Source organism: Vicugna pacos, chromosome 7 (assembly GCF_048564905.1).
Source record: "Vicugna pacos chromosome 7, VicPac4, whole genome shotgun sequence".
NCBI classification, from domain to species: domain Eukaryota; kingdom Metazoa; phylum Chordata; class Mammalia; order Artiodactyla; family Camelidae; genus Vicugna; species Vicugna pacos.
The window spans coordinates 39,576,115-39,588,811 of NC_132993.1; the positions used below are offsets into that span (position 1 = coordinate 39,576,115).

The following is a 12,697-nucleotide window of genomic DNA, read 5'->3' on the forward strand; positions in this document are numbered from 1 at the left end:
GAGTGGGGAGAGGATATTTATTTAGTTCATGTGACTTAAAAGTCCATGGGACGTCAATATAAAGATATATATATATACACACACACACACACACAAAAAGTTCATGGGTAGTTCTGGCTTCAGGCATAGCAGGATCAAGGGGCTCAAAAGGTCCTTTCTCATTTTTTACTTTGCCTTTTTAGTTCTTCTCTCTGCTTTTTTCTCTGTGTTAGTGTCATTTTTATGGTAAACCCTCTCGACATGGTATAAAAAGATAACCCCAGGGCCAAGATAAGCTCATGACTTATAGCTTGTTACTTCAAAGAGAAGATAAATAGACCTCTCTCTTTCTCAGGGGCCACATCAAATCTCCCATAAAGAGCTAGTATTGGATCTACTTTAGTTATATGCCATCTTTGGGCCAGTCACTTTGTTCAGAGATAGAGGGTGGATGGCTCAGATTGGCCAATCTTGGTTATGTTTATCATAGTCAGATTTAGCCAGGAGCCAGGCTGTGGGTTTCAAATCAAGGCATATTAGAGCTGGAAAAAGACCCAGAGGTCACTGAGCCCAGCTCAGCCATAACAAGAGAAAGGTCTTATTCTAGGTCATGTGTGATTCCTAGTGTTGCTCCTAGTCTTTTCCTTTGCCTGTGTCACCTCCACTGGAAGGATTACATGAACAGAGCAACTGTTCTGTCAGAGCAACAGAAAGATCCTTCCTGAGAGAGTCAGAAACTGGGTCCCATGCAAGTTACATCAGACCACCCCTGAGCTGGGACTCCATCTTGTCTCTTCTCCTACCTGCTCTCCCTGCCTCTCTGGGCTGTACTCTGGGTAGATGAGATGTTGGCTACTCAGAGCCCCGGTTCGGATGGGGCTGAGAATAGAGGTCCTCTGGGCTTAGTCAGTCTCCTGCATGTTTTTGCACGTTTTTTTTTTTTTTTTCTGGTGGAGTTGGTTCCTGGGACAGAGTCTGCCCCAAATTATAAGACCAAAAAGAGAAGACATCAAAAGAAAAGCAGTGTGACTGTCACCAAATAGGCTTCTTGCTGGAAAGAAAAGCCCGTGGAGAGAAGAGCCTCTGTTGACGCTGTGTCACGGAGGCTGGCTGATCTGGTGTGGGCAGGGGGGAGGGGCTGCTGAGCCCGGTGGTGCTACTTCTGATGTTCTAAATGCTTCTTCTCCAGAATTTCCCTATCAACAGACTCTAGATGATGCCACTGCCATGCCAGCGCTGGCTGGCTTCATGGAGGTCAAAACAAGTGGTCCTAATCTCATTGTTAGATGAGTGCTCATGGGAGATGATGCTGTGCTTTTTCTGATTTTGTTTGTTTTCATTGTCCAGCTAGTTCTTCCTTGGTAACCTGAGGAGTTTGTTTGCACTTGGTAGTTGCATTCCTCTTATGGAGCCTGGATTATCATTTGCCCCGTGGTTGCTGCATAGTCCTGGGGCACGTACCCTGAGAGCCGACCTCAGTATTTGATGCAGCAAGTACCTTCCACATGGGACCGTGCTTCCCTCTGCCTAGAGCCACCCATGGCTCCCTGTGATCTGCAAAAGAAAGCCCAAGCTTCTTCCATGACCACAGAGGTCTGGCTGACCCTTCCAGCATTTTCTCCTGCTCTTCTTAGTCATGCACTTATAGTCAAGTTACATAAAATTGTTTGTGGATTGCTGGACACTCCTTCTCATGCTTCTGTATCTCTTTTCATACATTCCCCTCTTTCTGGAATCATGTGCCTTCCTCCACCTTCCACCTTCCACCTTCAAGATCCAGTTCAAATATCACCTCCACTATGTAGCCTCCCTCATCCCCCCATGGTATTAGGGATCCTTCATCTGTGTTCCTGCAGCTCCACCCTCTCTGCTAGATACGTTTTTACTCGTCTTTTTATGTGTTTACAGGGAAGAGATATAACAAAGGAAAAAGAACTTCGCACTCTGGTCTAGGTTTAAAACCTGTCTTTGCCACTTCAGCAGTGTCTTTGCAAAAGTGATCTGAACTTTGGGAGCCTCTTCTGTCTTTACCTCTAAATGGGCATAATGAATTCTTCTGAAGTGTTTTGTTGAGGGTGAAAATGAACCAACCCGTGAATGTGCTTAGCGTGGTGCTTGGCATGTGGTAGTTCTCAATCACTGGTAGGGTAGTGTTGTGGTTATTGTGATTATTATTGAATCATGACATCTTAGCAATGAAAGGGACCTGAAAGGTCATCCTCCTGCCTGCAAAGTCTGATTGCTACGCCTCTGTCTGATAGTCATCCAGCTTCTCCTTGAACTCCGCCATGTACAGGAAGCTCACTTTCTCTCTGATCTTATGATAATTAATGCTGGTGATACAGGGGTTTACTAGTATTTAGGCTAAGTTACTTTTTGTCTATTTAGGGGACTATTTTATTATTTTTTAAATTCTTGGACCACATGTTTTATTTGTTTATTTTGTTTTAATTTTTTAATTGAAATATAGTTAATTTACAATGTTGTATTAGTTTCAGGTATACAACAAAGTGATTCGGTTATACATATATATACTTTTTCAGATTCTTTTCCATTATAGGTTATTCCAAGATATTGAATGTAGTTCCCTGTGCTGTATAGTAGGACCTTGTTGTTTATCCATATATATATATATATATATATATATATATATATATATATATAGTAGTATGTATATGTTAATCCCAAGCTGCTAATTTATCTCCTACCTCCGCTTTCCTTTGGTAACCATAAGTGTGTTTTTTATGTCTGTGAGTCTATTTCCATTTTGTAAATAAGGTCATTTGTATTATTTTTTAAGATTCCGCATATGTTATATCATGATATTTGTCTTTCTTTGACTTACTTTGCTGAATAGGATAATCTCTAGGTCCATCCATATTGTTGCAAATGGCATTATTTCACTCTTTTGTATGGCTGAGTAGTATTCCATTGAATTCTATTCCATATACCACATCTTCTTTATCCATTTATCTGTTGATGGACATTTAGGTTGCTTCCATGTCTTGGCTGTTATAAATAGTGCTTCTGTGAACATTGGGGTGCATGTACCTTTTTGAATTAGAGTTTTCTCTGGATATATGCTCAGGAGAGGGATTGCAAGATCATATGGTAGGTCTATTTTTAGTTTTTTCAGGAACCTCCATACTGTTTTCCAAGGTGGCTGCACCAATTTACAAACCCACCAACAGTATAGAAGGGTTCCTTTCTCTCCACACCCTCTCTAGTATGGACTATTTGTAGACTTTTTAATGATGGCCATTCTGACTGGTGTGAGGTGATACCTCATTGTGGTTTTAAGTTGCATTTCTCTAATAACTAGCAATGTTAAACATATTTCCATGTGCCTGTTGGCCATTTGGATGTCTTCTTTGGAGAAATGTCTATTTAGGTCTTCTGCTCATTTTACATGTAGCTGTCTGGTTTTCCCAGCACCACTTATTGAAGAGACTGTCTTTTCTTCATTGTGTATTCTTGCCACCTTTGTCATAGATTAATTTGCTATAAGTGCATGCATTTATTTCTGGGCTATCTTATTCCATTGATCTGGGTATCTGTTTTTGTGCCAGTACCACACTGTTTAGATTACTGAGGCTTTGTAGTATACTCTGAAGTCAGGGAGCATGATTCCTCTAGCTATGTTCTTCTTTCTCAAGATTGTTTTGGCTATTGGAGGTCTCTTGTGTTTTCATGCAAATTTTAAAATTATTTGTTCTAGTTCTGTGAAAAATGCCATTGGTATTTTGATAAGGATTGCATTGAATCTGTAGCTAGGATAGTGTTGTCATTTTAACAATATTGATTCTTGCAGTCCAAGAATATGGTATATCTTTACATCTGTTCATGTTCTCTTTAATTTCTTTCATTGGTGTCTTATAGCTTTCTGAGTACAGATCTTTTACCTCTTTAGGTAAGTTTATTTGGGGGAATATTTAAAACTGACAGTTATATTTACGTATATATAAGTGTATGTATGTGTGTGTGTATGTATGTATACAAGTATATGTTATAAATATATTTATGTATGTATAAATGTATATATTTAATGATGTTTCATCATAAAAGATTGCCTAAAAAGTCTTACTCAAAAACTGGGATAGGAAGTCACCATGGGAATTGACCTCCAAAGCAAGGTTGTGAATGGCTTTGCATTTTCCTAGATCTTTTGCTTCTAGGTGGATTTGCATTTGTTTTTTTTGCTTGCCTCTGAGCAGAATGCCAGTAGAAATTGTGGCTTGTAATGTTACTACAACATATAGGCATGTCCTGTCTGTGATAGATAAAGAGAGAACATTTGAGTGACATAATAACATGGTGTCTAAAATTAGTAATATTTTGTTGGCAGAGAGAAGACAAACTTCTCCTAATGTAGTTTAGATGAGATGAGATGAAAAGCAAGGAATCTTAAGGTATTTTATGGTACTTAAGCCTCAGTTTTCTCATCTGTGAATTGGGAGTCACTCAGAGATGGGATATGGAGAAGGCAGAGGTGGACTCTGACCCAGAGATCTAAGCATTCCCCTTCCCCATTCAGCCAGAGCAGCTCTCTTTTTACTTTTTAAATCTTATGTATCTATTAGGATCCCTTATAAGATGTTAATTTGAAATAAAGTATTCTGTTGCTTACAAAATTTGAAAACGCCTAAACTAGATTATCTTTAAGGTCCCTCCAGCTCCCAAAACTATTATGGTTTGAAAATAAAGAAAAGTTATATCCTTATTAACTTTCTCATCCATGTTTATTTTCTAAAAGTTTTCTAAAATGAAACAAAATCATGTTTCCCAAACTTTCTTAAGGGCTATTTTTGGTCCTCCCTCTCTGATTAGGTTACTTAAAGTGAAGGGCTATTCCTTTCCTTTTTCTTCCAAAACTTGCTTTTCTCTGACTTAGTCAAAATGCCACTAATATGAGGAGGAAGTCAAAGGTATGGTGGAGGGCAGGAAGATGAGTATCATCCTTTGTCACCCTTTCTATCCTTTCATCCCAGGCTGGTCTTTGGAGAAACCATGACGTAGTTAAAGTCTGTATTCAGCAACATGCATCTCTTCTCTCAGCATTTCCTTTCCCCAGTTCTCTCCAGATGACCTCATGGAATCATAAAGTTGGAACAGAAGTAAAAAACTTTTTGCATAAATTCTTTAAAGATGTGGAAAATGGGACCCGGTAAGGGGGACAGTTTTGTATTAGATAAGATAAAGAGTCAGAACTCAGACTCTGGTCTTTTCCAGTTCATTTCTCTTTCTGGTAGGGCTAGATAACCTTGTGCTTTGATTTTCTTACTATAAAAATGGAGATGATAATAATAGAATTTGTCTCATAGAATTTCCAGTATTATGTGGGTGTAGAGCCCTTAGAACAATGCTTGGACCATAGAAAGTTTCAGATATATGTTCACCATTATTATCATTACTATGCTTCCATATTCTGACAGCAGGCTGCTGAAGGTGCACAGTCTGATGGAGGCCCCATTTGGGGACTGTGCTTCTGTCTTGCATCCTCAAGACAAGTCATTAAAATTATCTTTTAACATCCAGTTTCACCACATCATTCCCACTGGCTGACATGGGGCGGGTAAATTGGTTTCATTCAGATAAATGAATTTTATGTTAATATGTTGGCTGCTTAATGCTGTCTTTGTGATAGTAATGCCTTAACTCCTTGGAAATGTATATGCTTCAAGAGAATCCTTAAGGATTAACTTTAATGAAGTGACTTCAGATTGTGTGGTAGGTGAATGTGTAAGTCCTTTTCAATCAAAAAGGTCTGTCATCTCACCTTGAGGCTGGTACCTTCTCCACTGGGATGAATGGGGCCAACCATGCCATTCTCATCATTCTCACCTCTAATTTCTGGAAAGTAAATGCCCACTACCAAATGGATGAACATGTAGGATTTAGACACTATTTTTTAATTTTTGCATCTAGGTCACATGAATTGAGCTTTACTTGAGCAATGGAGAAAAACTAGTTCTTACCTTTAAGCTTATCTTAGTTTTGAGAAGCAGGCAATTATCTGATGGATAGAAAGAGAATGCCAGGAGTGTGAATGAAATAATCATTAACTGCCAGTGAGGGCAAATACCATTAGAGGGCAAGCCGCACTCTGAATCTCAGGAGCCCTGAGTCCCAGGTTTGATGGCCCCTGGGAGGTGGTGGTGGCTGTGTGTAGAAGGGATTTTGACCACGGTGATGTCAGGGCTGCAATCAGCTTGAGCCAGGATCTTTTCTTTCCTTCCTGTCTTTGGTCTCACTCAACCCCACCTCACTCCTCCCCTCTTAACTGCATACCTGGTCCCACTCTGCCCGAGCATTCCACTTTATTGACATTGTGAATGACCTAGGGGGACCCGGACGCTGAGTTGTAGCTTCGGGGATCCGAATTTCCTCTTCAGTATCAACATCTGCCCAGCATAGTCCTGCAGGGTTGCTTTGAGGAGTCTGTCATTAATCAGTGCAAACTCCTACTTCCTTACTTTTGTTGCTATTTTCCTTTTTCAAACCATTTAGGGGAGGTGAGGAGAGAGAGGGACGGGGAGGAAGGGGGAGGGGGGAGAGAGAGAGAGAGGGCGAGAGAGCGTGAGCGAGGGAGAGAGGGAGAGGGAGAGAGAGAGGAATGAAGACTCCCATTAACAAAAACATATTCAGGACTTTCTAAGTGTGATGGGTTGTTAGTTTCGTCCCTGTCAATTGCTTTAATTTTTCAAAATGGGACCAGCTCTCTGGCGTGCGTGTAAGTGAGCGCTGTGAATGAAAGCTCCAGGCACAACTCTGCGGAACCTCGTCGCGGCTGTTTGCCCCACTAGCCCCCTGGGAGGACACAGACCTCGGTTCCCTCGGATTTCCGGGCGTGGTGCCGTGTTGTTCATTTTGTGCGGGCTTCGGGAGCCATCTGCACGCCGCGGCTGGGGCCCAGCGTGGCGGCCGGCGCCCTGGCGCGCGCGGGTCTCCGGGTCCCGGGCTGGAGCCCGGCGAGCGTGTGCCCTGCCGACGGCGGTGCCTGGCGCTCCCCTCCCTACGCGCCCGCGGGTGCCAGACCAGACGCCGGCTCCGGCGCGCTCGCAGACGACTCTTCTCAGTTGTCAGTTTTCTCGCTTGTCAGCAGAGCTGCTGGTAAGTGACAGAAAACAGAGATGGGGCGGAAGGGGGAGCCGCGGGGCGCCCCGGGGCAGGGGTCGCAGGCGGAGCCCGGGTGCTTGGCCTCCGTGTGGGCAAGACCGCCCCGCCCCGTACCGGCTCACCGTCTCCCCGCTCTCCCCTTCTCACTTTCTCCCTCCTCGCTGCCTCTCCTCCCCACTCAGTCCTTCGTTTCCCCCTCAATCCTTCAGCTGCCACAGGCTTAGCTTCTGTGGCTTTGTTTAAAAAAAAAAAAAAAAGACTCGGAATAGGTCCGAGGTGCTTTCTTCTAGAACAGGAGCACAATTCCTACCCCTGGCATTAGCCCGGGAGCATGGATGGTTCCCGCAGCTGCCTCCGGAGGGCACCTGGGCCCGGGGTCGGAGGCTCTCCCAGCTCTCTTTAAACCAAGGTCTGGGGAGCGCAGAAGGGGGAGCGCACGCAGAAAGTGACAGGCAAAGGCGTCCGGCTCCCGGCTGAGGCTCGAGGGCCGGACCGGCGAGGAGGAGGGAGGGGACAGCCCAAAACTCTCTCGGTCTCACTCCCAGTGATAACCTGCAGCTATGGAGTCGCCAACCAAGGAGATTGAAGAATTTGAGAGCAACTCTCTGAAATACCTGCAACCCGAACAGATCGAGAAAATCTGGCTTCGCCTGCGAGGGCTGTAAGTAAATCTGTTTACTTCTCTTGCCCCATTTCCCTCTCTCACCGGTATTTTACCACCCAGCTACAGTCACGACTGCTCACCCTCATTCCTGCATGGCCCTTTAAATACAGCCCTAGAAGTTCCACAACCGCTTCTCTGTTAATTACAGTCACTGCTACCTTCCTTTCAACAGTGAGACTTGTCTTAAAGAGTGCTTGAGTGCTTTAGAATGCCTGGCTATTTCCAAGTCATGCTTTCTTTGGGGAAGGGGAAGTGTCCTTAGATTTCAGTCATAGTAGCCAAAATTCATGGAGATGTTTCTGGTTTTTTTTTTTTTTTCCCTTCTTCCTTTTTTTGGTCAGTGGAGAAGAGTCTGGGGACTCAGGTCACAGACTTTAATCAAAGAAAGAGTTATACTCTACAGAATGCTTGCAGACACCTTGGCAGGTGGTCCAAGAATTTACCAATAGTTCAAATTCAACAGCATTCTGGTTGTTAAATTTTCCTCTCTCTCTCCACAGCCTACTTCAACTTCTGATATTTTCTTAGGATTTCTTTCTAGCAGGAAAATAGTTACTGGAAGGAAGGGCTATTTTTGGAGAAAGTAGGGGTCAGAACCAATATTGGAGTTTCCTAGCTATATTTAAGCAGTGAAATAGGCATTTGCTTTCAATACAGTGGCTAGAATTATAGTTGGATTGTTGGGGCAGAGATCTCCAAATTTCATTTACATCACTGGAGTCTGTTTTGGGGTACTGAGGAAAGGTGACATTTTCTGTGAAAAGATTTCATAAACAATGAACTGCTGGTTATCCCAGTCAGGAAGCAGTAGTGACAGCTGTATGGTTAAAGCCTGCTCCTCAACTGACCAGGCAGTTCCCAGAGATAGCTTCCATAACCATCAGATACTCATTTCAACAGCTATTTGGCATCAAATAACTACTGCAGATAAAAATATGGTTTTTCTCCAAGTATATTCTCCAGACATTCTAGTCCCACTAAGGAAAACTGATAGGAAAACCAGCTCCTTGGCAGTTTGTTTTGCTGCAATTATTGTTTTTGAAAGCACACATACACACAAAACCCAAAACAAAACAAATCAAGAATTCACTGGTCTAAGTTATCTTCATCTTAGGGGAGACCACATTCCAACTAGGACAGTCAAAGTTTCTAAAGGGAAGCAAAAGGTAGTATGTGTTTCTTTAAGGGTGTCCCTATTTATGTGCAATTTATAAAAGCCCTTCCATCCATAATTCAAGTCAGTTTTATTGACATTGATCTAAATGGGAAACCATGCCAAACAACATGATTTTTGAATTGTCTGGCTGCTGCAAACAGAGGCTGTAAACTTATTTGGAAATCTTGTCTTTCTGACTGGCAGACTCTTCTGACAGTTGAGATGCGTGCCACACAGCACCTCTTTTAGAGAGGTGTTTACAATAAGCTCATGTTGTGTGTCATGAGCATGCCATCTGATCATATTGTGGTGCACATAGAAAGTTTGTTGCAGCCACAAAATCTGAGTCCCAGGTATACAATGTCAAAGTGTTGTCAAGCTAGTCTTCTTGCCATCCTGGCTGGAGGGAGTCATGCACACACTCAGGAACTGCTTCTCTTAGGCTGCTTTACAGTCCAAACCAACTTCACAGGGCTACCCAGGCTAGAGAAGAGCGTTTGGGCACATCAGCCAGGCTGATTTGTGCAAAAAAAACATTTAGAGCTTACAACACACTGTCTTATAGCTTCCTCTGTTTCATCTGTTAGCCTTCTCTCCCCAAATTGTTGGGCTGTGATGTATCTGCATTTTCGTTTTCAAATCTCTCGTATTTACTCAGCACCTGGTACCTTTGAACATAAAAGGTGTGGGTTGACTCTTTTCCAGATGTGTGGTTTTGAATCCCTCTCTTTCTACCCTTCCTACTGAAACACCCTGCCTGACAACAATCCCAGGAGATCTGTAGCTCCACTTTCGAATTTGAAAAGGACATATTACTATTGTTACATTTTTTTTTTTTTTACTACTGTTATGGTTCTTACTACCACTTTTTTTTTTTTTTAAACAGACCAGTAGTGCTATAATAAGCTGCTAAAGACTCTGGAAACCAGAGCACATGCTCCACAGTGCCTACAACTACAACTTGGAATAACACTTTTTTGCAGTTAACAAAATAGAAACCTTAGGGGATGGAAGGGTGTGTGTCTATTTGTCCACACAGTGGATTAACAGTAAAAGAAAGTCCCAAGAGCCACAGTTGTATTTTCGTATGTGTTTATTACCATGACAGTCATGTAGAAAGGGCTTTATAGGTGACCCCATCTAGTCAGGAATTCTGTTCAGCTTATTTGAGAGCTCAGGACTTGATCATCTCATGCGTGGACTATTCAATGCTATCTGTCTCTTCTTGTCAGTATCTCACCTATTTAATCTATCCTTGAACTTCTTATCTCGTCCAATAGAATGTAAATTCCTCAGGGCAGACACTTTGTGTGTCTTGCTCACTGCTGTATCTTCAGGGCCTCGAACAGGATTTGGCGTATAGCAGGTGCTCAATCAACAGATGATGAAGGAAGCATAAAGGCTCAAATGTGAACTTTTCAATATTCAAAATGAAGATTAATATTTGTATTTGGGTCAGCTTATAGGCCACATGACCTAGCAACACAACATTCCATGCCCTAGATGGGAGGCAGGTTTAATTAACATCATTACCCAGGTTGGGCACAGAAATCTAAAGTGAGATAGAAACTGGGCAAGATGTGGCAAAACCACAGCCCAGGGCCAAAACCCACTCTTGTGTTTACCCAGTTCTCTCTTTTTATCTCCTCTTTTCGGCAATGGCCAAGAGTGATTTTTACCAGCAGCAAGAGGATCCTTGCCAAGAATCTCCAGTGCAGAGAATATAGGCGATGAGCCCCACACACCCCTGCCATGCTTTACCTTTTTCTCTAGCACGTTTCAGCCTCTTAATACTATATAATTTATTTAGTGTGTTTATTGTCTGTTTCCTCCAACTAAAAATATAAGCTCCATGAGGTCATAGTTTTTTTCTGGTCTATTTTGGTTACTGGAGTGTCCCCAGTGCCTACAGTACTACCTTGTATGTAGTAAATTATCAATATGTATTTGAAACCTTGGGCTGTTTCACATATTTCTCTAGGAAAGAATTAGGAAGAACTCTTAATCTAGCCTTAGAGCGTCATCAGCGTACTAACAGCGCATCAGATATTGGAAATGTGAATTTTAAACACTGTCTACCACAGCTGAGATTGCAGAACCCTGAAAGTCGAGACATTTGCTATGATGACAGCTCCCATTTCCCTTGAATGAGGGGCTCCAATGCACAGCGGCCGACTGTGATTCCAGGGGTGTGGTGGTCCCCAGCCTTCCCCTGCAGCCCTGCCACCCTCTCTGTCACATGTTCACATTTCTCTCAGCTGGAAGTGAGCCTTCTTAATTACATCTGTCAGGAGGATGCTGTCCTCTTAAGCTTCTGAGAAGAGCCTCTTTTTCTGTGTTTCTGTTTCCTCAGTTGTCCCCCAGGTGCTGTCGTCGTTCCTTCTTCCTCTACAGCAATGGGCAGAATTGTTCACAGGCCCCTGAGTGGCTGTTTCGTTAAGGAATCTTCCTGTCAGGGAACACATGACTTGCTTCCTCTGATGATGAGGGACAGAGCCTCACGGCTGCATGGGTTTGAGTCATGGCTTGTACCTTGGTTCCCGACCAAGAGTTTTTCCTGTTATATGATGACAAAAGGATGCTTTAATGCTTTTTTTTTTTAAGTTGAGAGCAAGAGAACAGGTTTCACTTATTCCTTGGCATTTGTTGTCACAATTTTAATTAAGCTACAATGTATTTATTTTGCCCAGCTATGAAGTAGTCAGTCTAATTAATTTTATGCTTATATAACATCCTGTGAAGATAATGATGCTTTTTATGCATTAGCTAAAATAGTATTATGAAGATTAAGGGAGGGATATGGTTATTAGGGTAACAGACTTGGACTGTTGTTTCTGTCTATTCAGCAAGCCTTCCCATCTCCCTTCTTATAGACATCATTCCCTCACCCCCACCAATGGTCTCAAGATCTAGGATTGGCCCATCATAGACTTTCATCTTTCTAGCAGGAGTGGCCAGTCTCAAGAGGGGCACGGAACCCAAGCAGAAGCAGTAGGGTCCTTCACTGAGCTTGCTCTATTGGCCATAGGAGAGTGCTGCCTTCTCTTCTAGGTTTTCTTGGGGGCTGCCGCTGGCTCCATCTCTCACTTCCTGGAGAAGACCTTTCAGTGACAAGAGACAGTGAGGCTACTACTCAAAGAGAAGCAGAGGGGAAAAGATGGAGTGGAAATCCCTGATTCTGCTCCCTCAGGCCCCAGTTCTTGGGGTTGTATCTCTGATTCTGTTTGCTGTGCCGGTGACCCGAGTCAGTCAGGCTCTGTGTCTGCTTGGGTTGCTTTGAGTTTATGTCTCCAAAAGCATCTTCACTGATACCTCACTGGAGTACAGAGAACTTAAGTGACTTTCCCAAACTATACAGCAAAAGCGGGGTGGAGGTGGGGCAGATAGGCAGAATCCATAGGCAAAGAAGCCTGCATTTTTGGTTTCTTGTTTCTTGTTTAATTAAGCCTTCTCATTCGGAATTGTCTTTCTTCTCATCTGAAATCTTTAATAGTGACATCAATGTTCAGACAACCTGGGTTTACTCAGTTAACGTTTGCTGAGTGTGTGTTATGTGCCGGGCACTTTGATATGCTCTGGGTATGCAAAAGTAGAGAAGGTACTTGCCCTCCAGCAGTTCCCAGGCTTGCTAAAGAGAATAGCAGGACTGCAGTCACAGAGGGATCCCCGGGGAGCCACCTCTGTCTGGGAGGGTCAGACAAGGCCTGAGCAGTGTGCTGCAGACTTATTCTGAGCAGTGTCCTTAGAGTCACAGGGAAGAAACATGTACAGATTTCTTTCAT

At 43.0% G+C, this 12,697-nt stretch overlaps 1 protein-coding gene across 12 annotated transcripts in view; it reads left to right on the forward strand.

Moving 5' to 3' along the window:
- The window catches only part of PDE1C (phosphodiesterase 1C), a 482,123-nt gene that overhangs the window by 205,900 nt on the left and 263,526 nt on the right, over positions 1 to 12,697 (forward strand). The window contains exons 1-2 of one of the 12 annotated variants that reach the window (XM_072964713.1): positions 6,839 to 7,089; positions 7,654 to 7,756. The exons of 9 other annotated variants lie outside the window; for them this stretch is intronic. In XM_072964713.1, coding sequence (XP_072820814.1) covers positions 7,656 to 7,756 — 101 coding nt within the window. In that variant the 5' untranslated portion in view covers positions 6,839 to 7,089; positions 7,654 to 7,655. Of the gene's footprint in view, positions 1 to 6,838; positions 7,090 to 7,409; positions 7,757 to 12,697 lie in introns of those variants that run through there. 2 more of the 12 variants (XM_072964714.1, XM_006201872.4) reach the window with 2 other exon arrangements.